Raw genomic sequence first — 25,808 nt, 5'->3', positions numbered from 1 at the left:
AAGACAGCGCGAGAGAAATAGAAAGAGAGAGACAGAGAAGAAGAAAATCTGTTATAGCCTTAAAACACACAAACAATCCTGATCACTGCACGGTATCATTCAAAGCACTATCAACATACACATACATGCTCGAACAATACAATAATTAAGTAAATATTAAAGTTCCATGTATTTATCGCAATCCACAAAAAAAAAAAAACACACAAGTATTTAATTTAAATGCTTGAGAAGCAAATATTAGGGTTACACGTATTTATCTCTATCAGCTAAAACTCCAATTCTAAAATAGTTATTGCTTTTTTATTTTGCCCAACTAATGTGAATACTCAAGTATTAAGTCTTCGGCAAGTGGTTACTATTCTTTCTCTATTTAGTATTCAGAACCTATAAGAGTATAAAAGTGTAGCTTAGAATAAATTTAATTAGAAAAAGGCTTTTGAGAAGAACAGTTATTCATATTCATATTGATAAAATAATAACAGGAAAATGGTTTATGCTGGTTTAGCTAAATGCATCATTTATGCATCTAAGCTGCCTCGCCTCTGAATCGTGACATATGCTGCTTTTAACTTGGCAACTGAAAATAAAAGAGCAAAGATGCATAAAAAATAACGTGGGCGCACTTTAAATTTTGTTTGATGGATGTAAGACGGCCATCTAGCGCAGCCAGTTTAGGCTTTTTTAGCAGAAAAAAATCTTTCAAATATTACTGTTTTTAAGAGTGATTCTGAGAAAAGGTATTTAAATATTCATTCAGATATATCAATGAGTATTCAAAGCCTGTAAAATGCTGTTTGCACCTGTCCTATTTATAGTATAATTCACAGAATGAACAGGAACCAACAAAAGATTTAAAGAGCATTGTGAAGCATCGCCCCTGGTACTACTAGATTTATATTATTTAAGAACTTTGTCAGTATCTGCTTTGTCCAAATCTAAGAAACTTAAGCATTTATATTCAACAATTCACATTTGACAAACAACTACATCAGTCAGTGAATCACTGTTCACTTAAATCTGAAGTCTGTTTTATTTTTGGAAATATTAAGTTATACACACAAAACACCTCTAAAAAAGTGACAGTATCAGATTTTTAGCTTTTTAAAAATGTGTCGGTGAGAAAACTTTTAAAGTAGTCAGGCCTTACATTAACACACATATGTACGCAACAGTAGGCTGAACACACAAAGGAAGGTTTCGGTTTGCCGAGGGAGAGACGCGCATCTGTTTTTCCACTGGAGCTACTGGTTTCCTCTCACATCTACAGCACCTTCCAAAACTAGAAATAGAAACTCAGTATCTCTACGAGTCGTGCCCGTGGCATGACACAAAAACATCCACACATGCGGATGCACTCACACACAGGGAGGGGGGCTGCCTTCATAACCCAAGACTGACCCTGCAGAAGCAGCCTATTTTTGGTATTCCTCCTCACAGATCTGCCTCCCTCTTTCTTTTTCTGATTCACTCATTCTTTTCCTGTCTTCCCCCAGGCCAGCATGGAGATTCCAGAAAGGCATGAGCATGCCCTCCGCAGGATTAAAGGAGACAAAACAAGAACTCCGAACAGAGGAGAGGAAAAGAGGGATAGGGGGTGAGAGAAAGAGATTTATTAAAAAAATTAATTAATTAAAAAACGTGGTGATTGGTAAATTAACAATCATCATATGTTGACATATTTACTGGGAATACATATCAGTTTTATAAAGAAATACTGTATTTATGTATCTGTACACCTTGTATATGTGATTATTTAATGATGTAAAAGTATAGATGGATTTGATATCATGTTCTTGTATTTGATGATATGTGCTAGGACTGCAGGACATGGACAAAATTTTTGTACCACAATTAGAATATAAGAATATAATGTACAATATATTAAAACATAAGCGAATCCTTGATTGATATTATTTTTGACCAAAATGTCTATGTTAGGATGCTAATAGGACATAATTATGCACTAATACAAGAGACGGAGTGCCATATCTTCAGCGTAGGATCATGGTCATACCAGTTTCATTACTGATATTTCTTATCAGCTTATGGGACAATGAAGATCACAACTTATTAGCCTGAAAGGTTATTAATTTACAAAGAAAAAGTCAGGTCTGCTCAAGTCAAAACACAATAGACAAATTAGCTACTAGCGCAAGACTTGAACTGGCTACATATTTCAGATTTGTGTAAACATTTTTACAAAATATCAGCATCTTGCTGAAGATTATTGTTGGTATAACTTACTGAAATTCATGAGTGAAACTTGTTTTACAGCTCACATTTCTCCACCCTAGGGGCTAGACTCTCCTTACTTTGGCTAGTTCAACCATGTTTTGATGAAGGTCAGTTGGCTTAACTGCAGTATTTGTGGAACATAAAAACGATGTGATGTACCAAAAACAGAAAATGGGCATTCTTCTAGAGTAGGTGGCTTAGCTGATTACAATGGGAGCATACTGTTTTTCTCTTTGTCACTCACTTGAATCGCTTGTTGTTAGGACAAAATGGTATTAATCATAGCTCTCTATATCATACGTTGTGGTGTTTACTGTTTTTTCAACGGCTGTTTGTCACTGGTAGGTTTGAGGCAGAGTGATACTTAAAGAAAGACGTGTTTGCGTCTATTGGGAGATTTCCAAAAGCTAGGATGTGGTACAGATGGGCTGCATTTCAAGACCACCAAGTCATCCAAGGCTGTTCCAAACAGAAGGGCCCTTCGAACAGAGATGAGAAATGCATGCTTATGATGATTTTCAAGGTTGCTACCAAGGAACCTTGAAATGAAACCATCAGATGAAACCAATAACTACAACTTGATTGTTCATTTTTCTTTATTCAGGTTTTGTTCAAACTAATGTAAGACTACCAAATCATGGAACCAGTATCATGAATCGAATCATGGGCTGGGACCAATATCATGATCATTAACAAAAAAAAAATATATTATGCTGCATGTGTGTGTTTTAATGGACAAGAGGCTGTTCCTGTAGAAGAAATTCTAACAGCCACAGTGTGAAGAGGGACAAAAGTAATGAGGACAGAAACAAACACATTGAGACTGCCACAAGGTTTATATTCCTTATAGAAAGTCTCCAACTCCCGATCCTGAGCTTGACAAAACAGCCTGAGCAAGCTTCAAGAGCAAGTTCTAGCACAGAACCTAACTGCACTCACACCACTTTCCGAAGAATGAGCAATCATTTATTCAGAAATATGAAAGCTGGTGTGTGACTGTTCGGCTGCTGAGAGAGAAGGATATTGATCAGTTGGGAAAGGTGAAAATCAACAGGAGCATACAAGCCATTTTTCATTGATTGGTTGGACCTTGGCTTGCAATCACTATAACAATTTGTCAATGCTTTCTTTAAAGATAACAGATTTCCCGAGAGAGACAGAGAAATCCACAAAGATATCCATCTGAGTAAGAAAGGGTGATGTGGTCATACAGCTAAATAACAGATCAATTATATCAATATAGACTCCTACGCACCACCTGACAGTGTTTTTAGAATCCTTTTCATGCACATGGAAGAAAATTCCATGTTTTTTTTTTTTTTTAAAGTTAGGGTTTGTGAGAGCTACATGCCTTCTGCTTAAAAAATGAAGGTGAGAGATACAAAAGAATGTGGTTGTAAAGGCTCTGTGTGTGAGTGATATGGTGTCCGTATGCCATACGAACTCCACACAAGGGTGTAGCTTCCACTGAGGAAAATGACTAAATAATTCAGGTCTTTTCCCGGTTCTTCCACTTCACATAATTCATCTATACCCAAAAGTCCTATTTAGGTGGGATAGGGTAATGCTAGTTCACCTTAGGACATCTGTGAAGTTTATGAACAATTTGCATGGGATAAGTAATAAGTCTATATGACAGATGGAAGTGACTACTCAATTTGCTTACTGCCTTCACTCCAAAAAACAGTAGCAAAGACAGTTACATTACATAAAGTCAGTTACATTCTGGTGTTACAATACATTCTGGTGTTGCACCAATTAAGGTGGAACAGGGAAATCTGAACAAAAAGCTGGTGAATAAGAAGCTTAAACTTCGTAAAAGGCTATGAATAAATGCTTCTTCAAGTGCCTCCATACATAAAGCAACAATATGTAACAATTCCACCTTAAAATAACAACTTCAAGATCAATTTTGATAGTACACTGACTTGTAATAGAAGACAATGTATCAATATATCTGTTATTGCCACTATGGGACTGGTATGCCTGCCGTAGCACTATGTAACTTTGAAGCTGTGGACTAGACACCTTTCGTGAAAACTGTGTAACGCTTTATGGCCTTACATCACACGCCAATAACAATGGCTTCAGCTACCTATAAGCAGTATTCCCAGCATGGACATGGCAGAGCCTGAGAGGAGACAGAAGGTGTCGTCAGAGAAAGTGAGAAAAAGAAAAAGAGACCGAGCAAAAGTAAGTCTCTGACTGGCCTTTACACATTAGCAAGAGATAAAAGGATGCAAGACAATGACAACTTGACAGTAGTGTGTAAGTTGCATCCTGCCAATGTTATTTATGAAAGACTGCCATCCCTGTCTCACAGAGTTCTGACACCAAACGTCAGTCTCGTTTCAGGCTAATAGACAAAGAAATAAATTAATCTCATCCCAAAAAGTTTGGTCAGTTTTTGTCAATCTCCTGACAAATAAGCCTTAAAAGTTTGAACTCTCTTGTAATAAAATCTTGTAATATTACTCTACTTTGTAAGTCAACACGGTTCTTTCTCGTCTTCTGCTGGTGTTGTGCTGAATTCTGCTTCCCTGGCAGAATCCAGGGAAGAAGTACCATGTTGCTACTAGAGAGGAAGTGTTCCCTCCAGAGCACAACGGCAGTGGTCAGAAAAAGGACGCTCAAACCCAGAGGTTAGTCCATTATTGGGTCAGCATTCCTGAACTGGAGACTATCCGACGCCACCCTGTTCCCATCCTTTGTGTGAATCCCTCATGCACTGCACCAGTGTCCTCCTCTTGCATCTCAGGAATAATTATTCTGTTAGGAACTAATGAAATCTTAACCATCAACAGTCGCTGGTTTACTAGTTACAATGCAGGTATAGCCAGTGCTATCCAACTGAAACTTGTTCTATTTATCTCTGGACAGGACAAAAATGCATAAATCAAACTACTGTAGTAAAGTGCAAAAGAAGAGTTATGAGGCAGAAAGAAAGGGAGGAGAGGGAGAGTAATCCAGCTTCTCCACTGGCAGCTATGAACTTTAAACACAGTACCTTACACCTGCAGACACGGAGTAGAAAGCATCAATCTCAAAATAACACAGAGAGAGGGAGAAAGAGAGAAAGGGAATATTTTTTATATATACTTAACTTCCAAAAGACATAGCCTCTCTAGGATGTCTCTAGCCTCTCTTGTTTTCTACCCAGTGATGTTGCTGACCTGCTGCCTATATATATATATATATATATATATATATATATATATATATATATATATATATATATATATATATATATGTATAGAGAGAGAGAGAGAGAGAGAGAGAGAGGGGGGGGGGGAGAGACATCCTAGAGAGGCTATGTCTTTTAGAAGTTAAGACAGGAAGAGAGAACTCAGAGGAATCTCTGTATGCAAGGGACAAGGCTGAAAATGTATTGGCGACCCAAGATCTCTGAACCTTCAGGTGGCACTGCCTAAAAAACACATGATTCCACAGCGGAAATCATTGCATGGGCTCAGGAACACTTCTGAAAACCACAGTCTGTGAACACAGTTCATCACAAAGTTCATCTTCCACAAATGCAGTTCAAACTCTACTTTGCAAAGAAGAAATCATATATAAACAAGACTGTCACCTTCTAAGGGCCTGAGATGGACTGAAGTGAGGTGGAAAAGTGTTGTGTGGTCCGACGAATTTGAAATGAACACTGCATCCTCTGTGTTAAAGAATCAACTGCACATCAATTGCTAAGTTTCCTTCAGGATCAATAAAGTATCTGTCTGTCTGTGGTTGTATATATCTATATCTACATCTACATCTATATATATATTGGAATGTAACACCATGATGCATGATACAATAAGCAATTTGTAACAGCTTACTATTGCCAAGAACAATTTAACAACTGATAATGTAGTTAATGCAGTTTTAAGACTAACTGAAACTTAATCGTTTTAGTCATTATTTTCTGAAAATGAATAGTTTAAGTTTAGCTTTTATACTGTTTAATTTTTAGTTTTTAGTATTATGATGAATGCTGTGATAGTAGGTGTTTGTTAAGGGCACAATGAAAGCAGCACAATGGCAGACTGAGCCAAGCTAGTCTTTACTTAAAGACAGCCAAACACCGAAAGGAAGCATTTCTAAACTCTCAATTAAACATTCATTTTTGTTTTTGGTAAATTATAATAGACCTGGTGCTAATAGACCAAAGCCCAGTAGCACAGCTGGATTACATTTTTTTTCAATGCTGACATAGGTTCAGGAATTACTTATAAATGCACATCTGTTTAAAGTGTTAGAAAAACAGGTGAATGTGAATAAAACCAGGGAAAACATTTAGCTGGACACTAATGTGTCAGGTTTTCATGTCGGTTGTGGAGGATGCGAGTGATGAAGACTGCTCTTTCAGATGAGCTAACCCTATGGCTAGCGCTAGACCTATGTGGTGCATCATTATTCTAAGGAAGACACATTTTATACACTAATACAACACATTTTGAAAAAGACCACTGAATGTTCGTTACAATCTTCAAAAGCTTCAAATATCCGTGTTTAAGTAGAGCTCTCGAAGCAGAGCAGAGTACTGTTAGAAAATGTACTCAAAATGCATTAAATTAAATTAGCTGATACCTGTAGGTCAACTGATAATGCATGTTTTAAATTGTCCAACTGGTCTGAAACCTGATGGGAAAAACATGTAATGAACTTTATGCACATTGTCAAAGTATGAAATATTTTATATTCTAATAATGGCTAGAATACTTAAATACTCATACAGCTGAGTACAGTGCAAGTCCTGATTTTACGTATATTTTATGCATGTACTCTAGGTCTAGTATTTGAATTAAAACAGGGGGGCCTTGAGCTCCAGACACAAAGAAGACAATGATTTACCATTAGAGACTGGGCATACTAGTGACGTCTCTCTGCTGTGCCACATCTCTGTCAGTACAACACATTGTCCCTGATCTGCATAGAGACACAGACACACACATACACATATCTGTGACGCACACTCACATGACCCACAAGAACATAGTTATTAATAGACAAGGCAAAAAAGTACTCCCCTGCCTTCAAGACACACACACTCTCTCTCTGTTTTTGTCCATCTGTCTATCTGGTCTTGCTTTCTCTATAAAGAACCTGGGTTGAGAGCTTGCTTAGAAGGTATACATATTCTACTAGCTTTAAAAGACAAGTTCTACTAGCAGACAAGTTCTACTGTGTTCTATTGGATCAATTCAAAGATGAAGGCAAAATAAGTCAGATCAGAAATAAATAAATAAATAAATAAATAAATTTGTTCTTGTGCTTAAAATGCTCATACTTAGCTCTTAGATGAGACGTCCATGTGAATTACAGCTCTGCAAGGATCAGCAGTTCGGGTAAAACATGGTGGATTTTTGGAAGAAATAATGTAGACATATGGAAGCACAGCCTGAGGAGGTTCTGCTAGGGTTCTAGATGGACAGACGTGCAGAGAACCAGGACACAGTTTTTCCTGTCAGATATAACCAGGGGCAACAAGCAAAAATGTTCCCACGTCCAAAATTCTTGTCCTTAAAACACAAGTGCAAAGCCAAAACAAATTTCTTACCCACCACCAAATCCATATTTCTTTCCACACAAACAGACAGGACTTTGATCCTATGCACTTTGTAATTATCCTGTTAGGTTAAATTGCAAGTTAGTATTCTAATAAAGTTACAAGGTTAATTTGAATATTTCTAGGGATATGGGAATATGGATCGATACCAATATCTGATATTTCTCATAAACATATCTGCTGATGCAATACTAGAAATCAATACTGTTTAAAGAGAAATTACAGAGAAATATATTTATTTCTACAAGCAAACAACTTGTAAAATGAAAGAAATGCAAACATTTCAGCAACATTGTAGCCCACTGTCAGTTACATAAATGTGTCATCAAAAATTGGTTTGATATATCAGTCAAATTCAAACTTCTATCTGATACTGCCAATACTGATAGGATTCCAACATCACCATACATCCTTAAATATTTCCCATTTGTGTTTAAGAGGACCCTGGATGTCAGTAAATAAGAGCAAAAATTACACCCGAAATATTGTTTCCTAATAAGGCAACAAATTACATCACATTATGTTCCAACAAGCATTACTTGTTAATATAATATAGTCATTACTTAGAAAATGCTGATCTACTGTATGTTACATTAAAATGCAGTGCTGGACAGTACATGAAATGTGGAATAATAATCGTGGTTGTAGTTTTTATATTTCAGAAACATGGGACTGAATACAGTGATGCATATTGTGTATAGAGAAAATGCCTTGAAGTCACAGTATTACATTTTTGCCACATCACCAACTCTTATTTCCCACTTTGTACAACACTCTGCTCTGATTGTGTGTTTTACACTGTGTCAGGCTTAATGAAACACTTGCTAAAACCATGAGCTAATGCTTTCAGCTTTGAACACACATACAGAGACAGGCAATAATAATAATAATAATAATAATAATAATAATTAATTTTATTTGTAACGCTCTGTAACGCATCTCAAAGTGCTATACAGTAAAAGCATTTCAATTAAATCAAAGAACTACTATAAAAACATCTTTACACTCCACAGGAAGATCACAGGTTATAAGTTCTGCTGAAGAGAAAGGTTTTAACTCCTTTTTTAAAACTCTCACTCGACTGTGGTGCCCTCAGATGGTCAGGGAGAGCATTCCATAAACGAGGAGCAGCAGAACAGAAGGCCCGGTCCCCCATGGTGCGGAGTTTAGTTCTGGGGGTGAGGAGGCGATTTGTGTTCATAGAACGACGGGATCGTGATGAGGTCAGTGGGGTGAGGAGTTCTTTCAGATATGTAGGAGCATTGCCATAAATGCACTGATGCGTGAGGAGGGAGACATTGTATTCGATCCCGGCAGAGATGGGAAGCCAGTGAAGAGAACAGAGGATGGGTATGATGTGTTCATATTTATGCACTCTCATCAGGATCCTAGCAGCGCTGTTCTGAATGTATTGTAGCCTCTGGAGACTCTTGCCAGGAATCCCAATGAGAAGTGCATTGCAGTAGTTGAGTCTGGAGGAGATGAAAGCATGAACCAGTTTTTCAGCATCAGATAAACCTCACACCAAGATTGCAGACTGATGAGGAGAGTGGAATGTTGTGGCCGGAGAATGTAATACTGGTTATGGAGGTTGACTGAGTCTGAAGTGGGGTGCCAATCATGATTGCCTCTGTTTTGGCACTGTTCAACTGGAGGAAGTTGTGTTCCATCCACACCTGAATATATTCTAGACAGGCAGCAAGTTGTGACGATGGCGTTGACAATGAAGAGGCTACATAGGAGTTTGCGTCAATTCGAAGGTAAAGTTGTACATCATCAGCATAGCAGTGGAATGAAATTCCATGGTGACTAATGACATGGCCAAGGGGAAGCATGTATATAGTAAACAGGATGGGGCCCAGGACTGACCCCTGGGGGACTCCACAGGTCACAGTGTGTGTCTGGGATCTTGCCTTTCCATTTGTTAAGTATTCTGTTCTATCAGTCAGATAAGACGGAAATCAGTTTATGGTGAGGTCCGTGAGACCAATGGTGTGATGAAGCCGATTGAGGAGTATGCCATGGTCTACAGTGTCAACTGCAGCAGACAAATCCAGGAGGATGAGGAGGGAAGGTGAGCCAGCGTCTGCTGCCTTTAGAAGGTCATTTGTGACCTTAACCAAAGCTGTTTCTGTGCTGTCTGAAGCAAGACTGAAATTTTTCATAAATGTTATAGCATTTATGATGGTCCTGAAGATAGGCGGCAACTACCTTTTCCAGTACTTTAGAGAGAAAGGGAAGATTGGAGATGGGCCTATAATTTGCAAAGACTTCCGATTCAAGAGTAGGTTTTTTGAGCAGTGGTCTGATTATGGTTGCCTTTAGAGAAGATGGAACAAGCCCAGCCTGAGAGAGAGAGTGGTTTATTACAGGGGTGATCAGAGGACTTATGGCAGAGATGTTTGCTTTCACCAGAGAGGTAGGAAAGGGATCCAAGGCACAGGTGGAAGGTTTCATCTTCCTGACAATGCTTTCAACCTCTTGCTGTGAGACTTCTGGAAAACAGTTTAGGGGCTGGGAGACATCAGACTGTGAGCACATACCCTGCACATGTAGAGTGGAGAAGGTTGAAATAGCAGAACGAATTGAGTGGGTTTTTGTTCTAAAGAAAGTCATGAAGTTGTTGCAATGCTCTTCTGTACTTTCAGTGAGTAAGGGGGCTTGTGGTTTCAGGAGATGGTTGATAGTGGTGAATAACTGCTTAGAACTCCCCTGACTGCTTTTGATGATGTTTCCATAAAACTGTGACCGTGCTTTTGTAATGAATCTTGAGTAAGCTTTTTGATGTTCCCTATACGCTAACTTGTGAACAGTGAGGCCAGAGGCTTTGTAACAACACTCAAGGGCGCGCCCGGCTGCCTTCATTTAGCTCATCAGTGAACCAGGGGGCTGAACGAAAGAAGGTGACTGTTCTGGTCTCAACAGGAGCGTGAAGATCCAAGATTCTGCTCAGAGTTTTATTGTAGAAATCTACTGCGTCATTGACCAATGGGAGGTCTGTATGTAGAAGATTCTTCAAGTCGGCTATCATGATTTCTGGACTGATTTTTTTCAAATTTCTGAAGCAGATTTGGCGTTTGGGCTTCATGGACAGACAAAATTGGCAATTCCATAGAGACCACCTTATGATCGGATACACCCAAATCATACACCGAAAAAATGACCAAGTCAAGAGTGTGCCCCCTACTGTGTGTGGGGACATCAACAAGTTGCCTTAGACTGAAGCAGTCCAGCAGTTGGAGAAATTCAGCCGCAAAGCGGCAGGAAGGATTATTGACATGAATGTTGATGTCCCCAAATATAATAATATTGGCATAGGTTGTACAGAGTGATGAGAGGAGGTTGTACATCTCGGGCATGAAGGATGGGTTTGGTTTGGGAGGCCGATAAATGAGAAGTATTGTCACAGGAGATGGCAGTTTACATCTAAATGCCAGACATTCACAAGAGGAAAGTTCAGGCAGAGGCAAATAAGATGAGTCCAGATCACTGCGGTAGATAGTAGCCAGACCCCCACCACGACCCGTGCTGCGGGCGTTCTGAAGGTAGCTGTAGCCAGAGGGACAGGTCTCGTTTAATATAGAAAAAATCTGGTTGATGCCAGGTTTCTGTAAGGCACATTAAATCCAAGCACTTGTCCACAATATGGTCATGTATGAGGCAGGATTTATTTGTTAATGACTGTGTATTGAATAATTCAATTTTGATATTGGATGAAGCACTGGGTCTCAGTATAGGCTGAAGAACACTGAAATCCACTTCATGTTTTCCATCCCGCTCTGTGAGTAGCGTTGCCACGGAAACCCCAAAGTTACTAGTGTGAGTAGCAGCAGCGTTCTGATGACGACTCCGTGGCGCGACGGTGCGCACAGCTGACCAGATGGATGGGATGGCGTGCCCAGAGCTAGAGTAAACTAACTTTCTCCGCAAGCTCCTATGAATGTAGCGAGGTCGGCGAAGGAGTTTGAGTTGTTTAATGACTGATATGCATGATGGAGTAGTGAAATTGTTGAATTTCATCAGCTGGCTGACCGAATAATTCAACATCATGGAGAGTATAGCTTGTCTTGGTGAGGGAGTCTCCAAGCAGTGAAATGCTGCGATAAATTGCCAACAAAGGGTAGGTAGAAGGCATCCAGAACCAGTAAAGTGAGATCCAAAAGCGAACTTAACGTTTATATAGAATGTCAAACTCTAATAACTTGAGAAAAACTGATGCAGAATCAGGTGGAGAAGCGGCGAACAGACCACGCCAGCGTCCTCTCCTCTGAGTATCAACTCAATAGGCACACAATCCCAGAGTGCATGTGTGTGTGTGTGTGTGTGTGTGTGTGTGTGTGTGTGTGTGTGTGTGTGTGTGTGTGTGTGTGTGCGTGCATGTATGTGTGTATGTGTGTGTGTGTGTTTGTGTTTGTGTGTGTATATGTTTATGCACTTCAAGGGCATGCATTCTGGCTGCTCCAAGTCCTGCAGGAGACAAGAGCCTCCAGAACTGAGCAGATGGAGTCTACAGTACAGCAAACACACACACACAGGCATACACACAGGCACACACACACAGGCGCACACACACACATGCACACACAGCTAAAAAGTTCTCTTAAGTAGCATATGTGAATGGTGCAGAGTGCCTCTCAGGGTTATTATGAGCTGGAGTTGAATGCCTAAAATCATTTAACAGTTTGGCAAATAGCCCAAAGTTTCAGTCATTTTCTATGCACTAAATGCATTAAACTCGTTTTGTATGAAATCTGCCCTTGATGAAAAAGCTGAAATCAATCAGACCAGCTGCATTTAAATTCATTTAAAGACAATCGGAAATTAAAATGGATAAATGTTGTTAGCTCATATACTAATCATGGTCATATTAAGCATGATACTCCATATAATGTAAAAGATTATGCATGATATTTCAAATGATTTAAAATGTTCATCTTCATCTTTTGCCTGCCTAAAAAGGTGTTCAGATTTTCCATTGTCACCGTGCATTAGCAAGCAAGCAAAATAATATTAACCAATGATATTATGTTTTACCTACCACTTCATACCATCTGCATATATTATCAAGCAGAGTTAATCCAGAGACCCCCACCCCGGTACTGAAAATAGAGTGTCCAAAGATCTGAGACCACTACTGAAAATGCCTTTAGTTTGCAGTTTGTTTTTTTTCTAATATTTAACACAAAATCTTTCATTACATATTATATTATTAGCATAACAATCTGAGTGTCAAGTATATGCTTTGAAAAATGAATAGATCAAATCATCCCAAGTGCCATCTGAACACAAACTTCTATAGGAGAAATAAACACTAAAAGAGAAATCTGACATTTAAGGTGTTAACATGCTCAAGGTCACAAATTTGCTTAAATTTGAAAACTGTACCTCACTACTCAAGACTAACTAACATTTAAACCACCATTTCTGCATTACAAATGTTATTATTAATTAAGTTACATTAAATTATGTTAAATCATTTATTATTAATTATTATGCTAAAATATAACACAATATTTAATTTATGTATTTACTGAAATAAATAAATATTGTTTTAAAGTGTCTTTAATATTTATTGTCCCAAACCCCAAAATACTGGAGGCTGATGTCACAAATGTCATGAACTAAACCATACATTCAAGATGTTAGCAGGGCATCCCCCAGGGAACATGGTCAGTAAACAGCAAAGGGACATTCATATGCAGGAACTGAGCCACAGGTTAATGCTAATGCATTTGACCACCTAAAAATGGTACACTGAAAAGACAACTGAGACGTTGATACTTGCTTTCTTCACATAATCATAAAATGTCCCAAGAGCGCAACATTCTCAGAAGGCACCTTGCTGGCTTCTCTATGATTACAGGTATAGAGGTCTTCCACAGAAGGAAATTTGTAGAAATATCATTATTGTGCCCTCTCCATAGATATTGTGGATCTGGCTAGTGGGACCAGACAGCTGGCTGACATTTACTCATCATTTACTGGCACCTTAACCTATCAACCTCATATCATAATCATACTACAGTACTGGAAATGATGCATGAGACAGAAGTAGAGTTCACTGATTTGAAGAAACTCTTTTAGACAAGCAGATGTTTAGATTCATGTGATCTTGCTTTGATGAATGTGACTTGAAGGATGAAAGCACTTGGTTTCGGTCATCAATTAGCCTACATTTTCATGTGACATTTGATGACATGGCACACACTTGCTGTTTCTAGGAATGACAGCAGTGGGTGAAAAGCAGAGAACCCTCTGGTTCCACATTATTTTGAAGCTGTTTTATATAACAGCAATATAAAGCAATATTAGATTTTTGCCAAAAAAAAAGTGTTTCAAAGTAAATAAAATGACATACATATGTGCAGTATATACCTAGGATATAGGGAAAAAAAACAAGCCATGTGTCCAGTATGAACATCATAAAGGAACTGGCAGTGCAGTGGGACTTGCTGCACACAAGATGTCTACTAAAGCTGATCAGGAAAGCCACTCAAAAATGAAACTAATTTTTGTTTCCAACATGGACAGGCTGATCTTAAAGACCAACTTCCACAAACACAGTAAATCCCAGCTTAGGATCCACAAGCTAATTGGATGGTGTAAATCTGCTTCTTGCATAACCAACCACTGATACACTCCAAAAGCACACACATACACACTCACCATGAGACACAACCCATCACAAGCTCCTGCCACACAGCCTACTCTTCATTCAGTAGTCTGAGCACTCTGAGTAAAGGAAAAGGATTACCCCGATAACTGATGTCAGTCAGTTGGACTAAATGCATTCATGCCAAGATCAGCAGGACTGGGTTACCATGGCAACACACTGGAGTGATGCCTTTTATAGTGCAGCCCAATATGGCTCAATAAGTGGCCCCAGCACACTATGTGGAGAGACACCTCAGGTCTAGAAAAATGAATCCAAAATAGCAAGCTAGATGCCACCTTCTGAAGACATTAAAAAGAACTTAAAAAAAAAAAGACTCACTCCACATACATGGATAATATGGCTTCTATTTTTTTGTCGTATCACTGAGATGAAATAGATTAAGCCACAGAAACATATTTGAAAATTGCCACTGGCAATGGCAGATGAAGCAAGATGCACAACAGTCAGCGTGCAATGCACAATACGCCAAAGTGGAGGCATCATTTTTACAGCAGCGTGATGATGCAGAACCAAACAAAAGTGAGCAAGCACTTGTAACTAACTAGCCTGGTGGCCTATGTCAGGCCTGTAAACATAATTATAATACTGCCTGAAATGGACAGAAAGCAGAATGCATCATGGAAGAGAGTAACATTTCAGTGATGTTAAGTGTGGCAAAATAAATACCATACTAGGGTAGCAACTAAATAATGAAATGAAGGCTCCAGAATAACACCATCCTTTCAGCACAGTGAAGATAAAAATAGCTCACAGGACAATGTTACAGCTGTTGTATATAACAGTTTTATACAAACAGTGACAAAATTGGAAAGATACACTACATTACCCAAGGTATTTGCTCATCTGCCTTCACAGACATATGAAATTGAGTGACATCCCATTCTTAATCCATAGGGTTTAATATGATGTCAGCCCACTCTTTGTGGCTATAACAGCTTCAACTCTTCTGAGAAGGCTTTGCACAAAGTTCAGAGTGTGTTTATGGGAATTTTTGGCCATTCTTCCAGAAGCGCATTTGTGAGGTTAGACACTGATGTTGGACGAGAAGACCTGGCTTGCAATCTCCGCTCTAATTCATACCAAAGGTGTTCTAGCCGGTTGAGGTCAGGACTCAGTGCAGGCCAGTCTAGCTCTTCCACACCAAACTTGCTCATCCATGTCTTTATGGACCTTGCTTTGGTCACTGGTATGCAGTCATGTTGGAGCAGGAAGGGGCCATCCCCAAACTGTTCCCACAAAGTTGGGAGCATGAAATTGTCCAAAATCTCTTGGTCTGCTGAAGCATTAAGAGTTCCTTTCACTGGAGCTATGAGGCCAAGCCCAACTCCAGAAAAACAACCCCACACCACAATTCCCCCTCCACCAAACTTTACACTTGGCACAATGCAGTTAGACAAGTACCATTCTGCTGGCAACCGTCAAAACCAGACTCATCTATCGGATTGCCAGATGGAGAAGCATGATTTGTCACTCCAGAGAACACGTCTCTACTGCTCTAGAGTCCAGTGGCAGCGTTTTACACCACAGCATTCGACGCTTTCCATTTCGCTTAGTGATGTAAGGCTTGGATGCAGCTGCTCTGCCATGGAAACCCATTTCATGATGCTCTCTATGCACTGTTCTTGAGCTAGTCTGAAGGCCACATGAAGTTTGCAGGTCTGTAGCGATTGACTCTGCAGAAAGTTGGTGACCTCTTTACATGGCCTACCACTTCGTGTAGTTGCTGTCGTTCCCAATAACTTCCACTTTGTTATAATACCACAAAGTTGACTATGGAATATTTTGTAGCGAGGAAATTTCATGACTGGACTTGATGCACAGGTGGTATCCTAACACGGTACCATGCTGGAATTCACTGACCTCCTGAGAGCAACCCATTCTTTCACAAATGTTTGTAGAAGCTGTCTGCATGACTAGGTGCTTGGTTTTATACACCTGTAGCTACGGAAATGATTGGAACACCTGAATTCAATTATTTGGATGGGTAAGTGAATACTTTTGGCAATATAGTGTATATGATTAAGCATGTGCTAAAATTGAGAGAACAGGAAAGTGGTAAGTTGAAAATAAAAACAAATGATTAATAAAGTAATATAAATAGAAATGAATAAATAACAATTTTCAAAAATATTTAGCTCTTGTATTTAATTATTCTTTTGAGTCAGCAACAAAATTTAACATAAAACAAAAGCAGTTACATATGTTAAATATTATTTTCTTCTGCATTTACATTTATTTCCCACTGAATCAGGAACATAATCAATAGATTAGTTGACTAATAAAAACTTATAGATCTACGGCTTATAAAAGTGACTGTTACATGCAGCTCTAGAGGGTATAAGCTTCCATTATTTATTAGCTACATTAGCCTTGTAGCTCTGGTGCAAAACACCACGAAAACAAACTTAACATCATATCCTGATCAATTGACAAAATTTTTGATAAGTGGAAACTGCACAAACGGGGAAATTCCACCTCCGCATTTAACCCATCCGTGAAGTGAAACACCACTTACACACTAGTGAATACACACACACACTAGGGGGCAGTGAGCACACTTGCCCGGAGCGGTGAGCAGCCCTATCCACAGCGCCCGGGGAGCAATTGGGGGTTAGGTGTCTTGCTCAAGGACATCTCAGTCATGGACCGTCGGCACCTGGGATCGAACCAGCAACTTTCTGGTCACGGGGCCAGTTCCCTAACCTCCACCCCACAACTGCCCCAATGATTTTATGATTTATGACTTTATGATTTGTTCAAAAACAACCTTTTTAGAGATTTCTGAACAGCCTTACTGTTCAGTAAGTTCAAACCTGCCTTCCACATAGATGTTATTCTTGGACACTCAAGGTTTTTAAAGGAATAGATTATTTAAGAGAGGGTCTCTAGGTATTCCCTGCAAGATGGTCACTGTCTCAATGTCACTTAATAAGAAAGATAAAAGATACACAAACATTGGTGCTACTGACTCATCAAACAAGCAGACCTGAATGTTCATGGCTAGACAGGGAAGCTCCTGGAGAAGCTTGTGACTGGGGTTTTCTCCAATGCTAAAAAGTGAGTGAGTGGTTTTCCTTCTTAACAAACCACTAATTCCCAAGCAGCTAAACCATGAAGGCTGTGTTTTCTATCTTACTGACACTAATTTCTGTAAGACTTCTACCATCTGTAGCCTGGTGTCTGCAAATGTACCACTGGCCATGGATGGCATACTTCTTGTTGACAGCCAGTCATGAGAATCTGCCAGGTCACATATGCATATTAAGCTGTTCTAAAAGACAGTCATCATCTTACATGCTTTAGAGCAGGGGTCAGCAAATTGATTTGACATGGGGCCAAATTCTCGAAGAGGCCACCCTCTCCCAAACACATACAAAGACACACAAACATTTCCTATTCATTTGGGTTGTCATCATCATACCAGATCACATTTAAATGAAAATTTGCTTCAGGTGAAAATCCACAGCGGCTGCACACAAACATGTAACCTTCGCTGATCAGCCAGGAAGTAATTAAACCAGGCCAGCATTACTCCCCAGTTTCAGTTGGGGAGCCTGCATGCTGACATGTTCAACAGAGCCTGTTCGGTTCAACTTAATCTTCACCTCTAAGTTATTCACCACCACCACTACAATAGCAAAAGGCCCACTATGGAAACAATAACAGACCATCAGAGACGGTGTACACAGACTCTAACAGATGAGAATTTGTAGCCTACTTTATATTTGTACTCTTGTATAAATGGTTGCTATACCTCCACACCTCCAACTGTAGCCTGTGGGGGTGACTTCATTTAGACCAAAGTATTCATCAGGTCTAATCTACATTTCTGTGCAGCACAGAGCATCAAAATCATGATCAGTTATCATTTCATTTACAATAACGGCCTTAGATGTAAGAGATTTTATGTTAAGCAAATTGGTTTAACTAGTATACTGATATTTATTAAATTCGTACAACAAACTTTTCGAGGAGTTTTGAGGTTTTGTTTTATTCAGGGAACAGATACAGTCTCAATTGGGTGGAACTTATGTGGCGTCTCAAGGCAGCTCGCAGACAGTCAGTTTAGTCTGTTTGTCTGCTGTCTGGCCCTGGCCCTGGTTTGTCAGCAACTGACTGTCCTACACTGACGTTTATCTGAGACTACAAGCTATGCTACAGGAAATGAGAGCAGCACCCTCCCGAGAAGGGTGGATATCGTCCTGACGTAAACGTCCAGGCTTGCCCTCAAAAGTAAAACCAATTATATACAACTCCCACATTTGATGCTTATCTTTATAAGATACCTCCTGTTTGTGTAAATATCAATAGGTATTGATGAACTGTGTTCAATGTGTGGAGGATGAATAGGGGCCCAAAGACAATTTCTTTATGTTGACCCACATTTTCTCAAGCTTCTAACTTTGTGCCACACAGAAGTGGAAACTGGCTATAACCAATACTGTGCAAAAAAACAAAACAAAAAAAACAAGTTACACAAGACTGAGTAGATAAAAGGACACATTCTACTCCTATAGCAAAGCAAGTGTCAAAGAACAGCTTAGGTATCTAGAAAACAATAGCAAAAGACACTTTTTGCATTTTAGTCACACATATCAGAACAGAATATAGTGCATACTCTTCGTTAACTAGTGTGAGTTTGGCGAGATGTGGACATGGTTACTGTCTAATTCGCTCTCTCTAATTTGCTATCATTTCCTAATACTCTCCCACATATGGAAGAAAAAATGAAAAAAAAAAATAAACCTATGGAATGGCCTGGTTTACTTTGTGAACTAGAAAACATAAGCAAAAGCAGCGATCTGACAGGTAGAGAAAATAAACTCAAAACAGCAAGGCTGAAACACTACACTCATGAAGGCAGCAGGGCCAAGAAACCCACAGGGAACAGGAGATGGAGAAGAGAGTGTGTCTGTGCTTGTGTGTGTGCTTGTATGTGCTGAATGAGAGATAATTATTAGATAAGAACTGAAATGACTGTTACCATTACCTTTTCATATGAGAACTAATCTCCTGTAGATTTGAACGTAGTTTTGAGTGTGATTTTGCTGCAGTTTCGACCGCATTTATATCTGGTTATTTCATGTGATTTGTATATGGATTGTAACGTGATTCTGTAAATGCAGGAGGCATAAATACAACACCTAGTTGTCACTGGTGTTGTATTAGTGTAAATGCATACATCTGTCCTTGACACATTTTAATCTTAATCTGCATGAAACCCTGTGTTGTAAATGGGTCTTTGACTCAATTTCAATATCTGTGAAAGTGCGACATTAGTCTCAGTCACTCCACTCTTTATTCGCCTCATGAAGCCTGTCAAAAGAGAAACCGATCTTCTAATCTAAACATACACTCACACCTCAGTTGCTTTGTGCAACTCAATAATTACACTTGACTGATATGTCCTCCTCCTCTGAGTCTGACCCAAGCTGTTTTCAGATCAGCTGCCTGATGCATCCATTAATGAGATCAACACAACATACAGACACACACACACACACACACACACACACACACACACACACTGAACTCGCACATCTATGCTGAGCATGGCAAGTTCCCAGCAGCTGGAGAGTGCCAGCAGGCAGGAGGAAGTGGACTCTTGGCCCAGAGGAAGGTGATGAACCCTACTGGGTGCTGAACAGAAGACTGAGCATTAAAGCTCCAATCAGCAAGTACTGACAATTAATTCAAATCAGCTTCCATTTCCCAGTGCATGCTGATGCTCAGTTTAATTTTCTGTTCAAAATAGCCTACCTACAAACTGTCTGCATACTTATTGGTAAAGGAAATACAAGCTACAACTTGAATACTTCAAGTAAAGCAAAGACACATGGATAATATGGCCAAATATTCTTGCACACAGTCAGAAATACTTATGTCCAATCTAATTAGTAAATTCAGCTACCTCAGGGTGTATTCACTGACACAGGCACTCAATTTAAATGCACACACAGCTTTTATAAGCACTGCCAATAGAATGGGACACTGTGGAGCAGCCGCGTAGGAGCCAAAAAGTCACCCTGCCCAATGACGAGCATCAGCTAGAGGAGTAAACAGCACTAAGATTGAGCTCCATACATGAGCTTTGAGATGAGCTGGAGTGGCATTTGTGATCCAGAACACTTATACTGTTGAATACAATCAAAATCTTTATGGCAATGTTCCAACATATAATGTCAAAGCTTCCCAGAACAGCACAGACTGTTACCACAGTAGGGGGATGGGGACAACCTCCCTATTTCAGAATTTCAGAAGAAACATTGGATAAACACATATATATATATATATATATATATATATATATATATATATATATATATATATATATATAAATTTTTGCCATTTTTCAGTATAATATGTGAAAAGCCTGGTGTCCTTCACATTGTGTGTACATTTCATGACCAATGGACCAAAAGAAATGGCCAAAATTACAGTTCATTAAAATTTACATTAAAAGTAAATTAGTTTTTTCCCCTCTCCTGTAAAGTTATCATTTTGGAAATGAGGTTTTCTTCTGACAACAACAACATGCTACTGTGAAGAGTAATCTACAGTAGACAAAACTAATATAGTAAGCAGCATAAAGTACACTATGCACCATGAGCACACTGTTACAAAATGTTTGGTGTCTAAAATCTGCTTTTGTTTCACACTGCAGCTGTAAGTAATGGTTGCTTATGTACACATTAGCACTGTGTGAACTATCACTGCGCAACTTTAAATACACTTGCTACTGTGATTAACATTTTTATTTCTTCACTCAACTATTCCTATAAAGGTGTACGCCATTCCCCTGCACTATCCCTCAGCAGCTAGGATGTGTCAGACAGGTCTTTGAGGCATCGGAGCAGGCGCAAGGCACTCACACACACACACACACACACCCCTTAGGGCACATGAAACATGATGCAGAACAAGTGAACAGTGCTGTGTCTGCTCAGGGACAGTAAGAGGAATAAAGACACACACCCGCCCACACACAGCTGTTCATCTTTTCATCTGCCATTTTCTGTTTTTGAGAAGAGGATGATATGGAAAACAGAGGAAGAATAATTCAATTTACAGATAAATAAATGTAAGCCGGACAGACAGAGACAGACAGTCTGATGGATAAGAGAGAGCAAACAGAGAAGAACTAGAAAAGAAAGATGTAAAACACAGTAAAAAACAGAAAGAGAGACCGCTGAACTGCCACAAGAGCATTCAGAGCGGTAAGAAAGCAGTCATCATATTTGCATATAGATTTTAACTTCCCAGTCATTCTTGACATTCTGGTTGCCATCATATTCTGCCCAGCAGAGACAGAGACAGACAAAAAAACAGTGTGACTATGTCTGTGTGTGTGTGTGTGTGTGTGTGTGTGTGTGTGTGTGTGTGTGTGTGGTATGATTTGTATGAGTGTGTCATTTCTAACTGTTTTGGAACCTTCTGAGGTGAATAATAAGAATGAGTAGTTCTCTCTGTCTTTCTATTTCTCTTTCTCTCTCTCACTCACATACACGTGTTACACATGTAGCCTTCCTGCAGATGTGCTGCTATTATACATACACAAGCTTAAGTTCATATTTGGTGTGAAAACACTCAAAATAAGATATGTATGCACGCACGCGCACACATACACACACACACGCACACACACACGCACGCACAAATTCTAGAAAATGAAAAGTCATCACAAAACACAAAACACATTCCACCTGTACAAGTTATTCATTTTCTAGGAGACTTTTTCTGAGGAGATGAGGTAATCCACTTGCATAAGGAAGCATCAAAAGACAGTCAAAACAAAAAAGTGAAAAAGCATGAGTTTCCAAAACTAGAGTTAATGAGGATATTAACTGGATTCCTTGCAACCAGACCAGACCTGGGCCGACTACCAAAAACTGTCACTATCAGACAAATAGAACTTAAAGCTTACATCTTTAACCCTGTGGGGTCCACAAACGCAACTGCTTGTCAAATTCAATGTTTCTGTATATATTTCTCTATCTTTGGGGAAAAAACTGAAATACGCAAACAAACGGGTCAAACCTGTAATTTCAACTCCTTCTTATCACAAGATTGTACGTAACTCCCATCTGGAATAATTCAGCTATGAAGAAAGGCTGAGATACACGTCATCTACCTCTCCCCATGTGTAACCGGTGGATTTGTGCATCCATCTACATTTTGTGTGAAACTGACCAATGGACACCATCAAATTGGAAGCCCTTCATTCTCCATTCAGCTGATGATGGAGACAAGTGAAATACTGCTCAAAAAGTTTGCAACTGCTGTCCCTACAATGGTTTTGGAATATAGAGAAGATAACGAAATATTCTGAAATGAAACATCTAGTATTTCATGATATATGCAAGTCTTCAAAGGATCTGGAAAAAAAAAAACGGCTAAAAAATGCACACAATCTTTTCTGTCTATTCTGTCTGACCTAATGCTACGGGTCTGAAAGGATGAGTTTCTGTCAAGCTGTTACTGAGAAAAGGAAGTAGACACAATAAGTGGAAAACGTGCCAATCATACAAAAAGCTGCTGGTATTCTCAGAACTAAGGACGTCAATATCATTTCATGAGATTTTTTTGGAACGTGTGAGGTAGAAAATGCAACAACCAGGCAGATGAATGAGAGTTGGACTCTTTTGCATAGTACTATATGTTTCTAGACATGTTTTCTATATACCTGTATATCCATTCTATACCTTCATTTATAATAATCTTCAAATCTACAGCATTTCCTCACTTACTTCAGAGAAGAAAAAACAGGATGTGCAAGTATTTCTGCAAGAATTGATTCACACAAAACACAGATTATATAAAAAAAAACAGAACTAACGGAGCACCAACTTTAAAAAAGAAACAAAGAAAATGTCTTGATTTTGGCTCTGAAAACCAACAAGCGTATGTGAGGAATGCACCTAACGTTCAGGATCCTTCTGCCAAACTTGTCCAGGCTAATTATCACATTGCTGCCACAGCCTAGAACACACTCCAGTCCTGATGAGTTATCATGTTTTCCTTTTTGTACACCTAAGCCACCTGTCTACATTTACACCTTGCTTGACATTCAGTCGTTTTGTTTACTGTGAGCACTGCATTGGGGGACTGGGTATTTCAACTACTAGTTGTGTCCACATAAAGTGAATGGACTGTAGAGTTTCGCTCCAGAGCAAATTTCACATTAACTTTTCTAGCCATCCATTCATCAATATCTACCTATTCATCTATCCATTCATCCACTCATTTCTCCATGACCCACATATTACAGCAACGGCACTGATCACACACAAGTAAGACTTCTTACATGTGAATCTGGTCAGTGAAAGAGAAAGTCTATATTTTATTCTTACATATTTAGTATTATAATATATAGTGATAAAGTAAAAAATAAAATAACCAGTAGTCACATTTTAAAAAGTACTATCAAAAACTATGAGTACAATGTTTTTATTTAAATGTTACACATACTGCACTACCCTTCCAGCCCTAGTGTTTTTAGTAAGTTGTACAACATGACTATAGTCATTTTTCTTCAGTTGAATTTCGTTCAAAATATTGTGAATCAAAATAATCAGACTAATTGCAGTGTCACTCTCCTACTAATTATACTCCATTTGTATGAAACACACAGTGTTCAGTGTTCATTAAAGGGCGCATTTCATGGAAAACTGAATTTCACTGAATTTCCCTAACTTTTTCTCAATTTCCCTTATTTATGCTACAAAAATAGTCTTGAATGCACTGTTTCTGTGATGTCACGAACACCAACTCCTTTACATACATTCGCATATTCAGCCTACAGCAATTTAGCCCCATCCTTTCTTTCTGAATTTCTAAGGAGAGTTTCAGCTGTGAGTGCTTTTTGAATGAGGCACAATACAGAGCAGCCAATCATTACAGAGATAATTTATATTACATCAGTCTTAAAGACACAGTAACAAAAACCATTTAATTCTATGGGATAAAGAGAGGTCAAAATATGGCCATGCAAAAATGAATAATGGCCATTTTTTATTATTATTAAACCACACTAATGGTTTAATTGGACCTCAAGGAAAAAGATGAAATGCAAGAAAAATGTAGGACATGGGCCTTACCCAGAGTACTGACAGCATCCACAACATACTCAAAGCATATTGTGATGCAATTTATCACAATAACGATAAATGTTGTCATACCCTTCACCCCTGCGTCCATCTATTGCTCCTCTTCACTCACACCTTCCCTGTCCCAAAACACATGAGTGCATACGCGCTACCCAGTATCTCATCTCTCACTTCCACACTCACCTCCTGCCAAACAATCGCAGGCCAGTGAAGCTCCTGTTGCTATGGCGACGACCCCCAGAGGGTCTCTCTCCCTCAGCTGGTGCTGTGCAGGGCAGGTCAGAGTTGGAGGAGGATGCTGAGGTGGAGGTCAGAGAGGTTGTGACCTCTGACCCCGGCTCCTGCTGAGGCTGCTCACTGGCCGCTTCAGCCATTGCTCAAGCTGCGGCGTCCAATCGCACCCGGTGGTCCACGGGGGTCCTCATGGCACAAATAAAAAAGCCAACTAGAGAAAAGTGTGTCCAGCTACAGAGCTGCACCATGCCGCTTCCCCTCACAAGAAAGTGCTGGGAGGACAAAGGAAGAGATGGAGGGATGGACGAAGAAAAGCAGCACTGCAAGCTCTTTGCACTCCAGTCTCAGTTCTCCATTCTGCCGACAGCAAAGTTAATCCTATAAGAAGACCCAAGCATTCCTGCAAGAGTCCTCCATTCCTTTCCTCACTTTTTTCTCTCCTTCTCTTTCTCTATGTCTCTCTATCTATCACTCTCCTTAAACCAAGAACTTGTTGCAGTTCTAACTCAAACGAAGGGTTATAAACCTTTAAGCAGTAGCTCCCTCACCACCCCTCCCTCTCTTCCTCCTCTCTCTCTCTCAACCTACCCCACTGCTGTGACTTTCTGCTGAAGCGTATCTCCACTATGCTTCTCCCACACACACTTATAGAAACACAGACACATGCGCGCACACTCTCTCTCTCTATCTCTCTCTATCTCTCTCTCTCTCTCACTCACTCACTCACTCACAGCCGGCTCTGCTCAGAGACACTGCACCAGACCAGGAAGTGTCAAACTCACAAGAGACACAAATGTAGGACCCCAAATATAGCTGCCCTTACACATGCCTGACTGATATTTTTCTTAATGTTCCCTCTGTCAGTTTTAGCACTGTCATTATAATAATAGCAGTATTAAATGTAAACTTTCTAATTAAATCCCTAAGCCTACCTAGTAGTATCCCACTGAGGAATGTACAAGCCATGCAGTTCTCAACTTGGTAAACTTTT

At 39.4% G+C, this 25,808-nt stretch overlaps 1 protein-coding gene across 6 annotated transcripts in view; it reads right to left on the bottom strand.

The window, feature by feature from the left end:
- The window catches only part of dgkza (diacylglycerol kinase, zeta a), a 224,026-nt gene that overhangs the window by 146,868 nt on the left and 51,350 nt on the right, over positions 1-25,808 (bottom strand). Inside the window, exon 1 of one of the 6 annotated variants that reach the window (XM_017709578.2) lies at positions 24,767-25,601. The exons of 3 other annotated variants lie outside the window; for them this stretch is intronic. In XM_017709578.2, coding sequence (XP_017565067.1) covers positions 24,767-24,957 — 191 coding nt within the window. In that variant the 5' untranslated portion in view covers positions 24,958-25,601. Of the gene's footprint in view, positions 1-24,766; positions 25,602-25,808 lie in introns of those variants that run through there. 2 more of the 6 variants (XM_017709580.2, XM_037534509.1) reach the window with 2 other exon arrangements.

This window comes from Pygocentrus nattereri, chromosome 25, assembly GCF_015220715.1.
Source record: "Pygocentrus nattereri isolate fPygNat1 chromosome 25, fPygNat1.pri, whole genome shotgun sequence".
In the NCBI taxonomy this organism is placed as follows: Eukaryota; Metazoa; Chordata; class Actinopteri; order Characiformes; family Serrasalmidae; genus Pygocentrus; species Pygocentrus nattereri.
The sequence above is the reverse complement of the archived record's forward strand: the minus strand, read 5'-3'. Positions and strand labels throughout refer to the sequence as shown.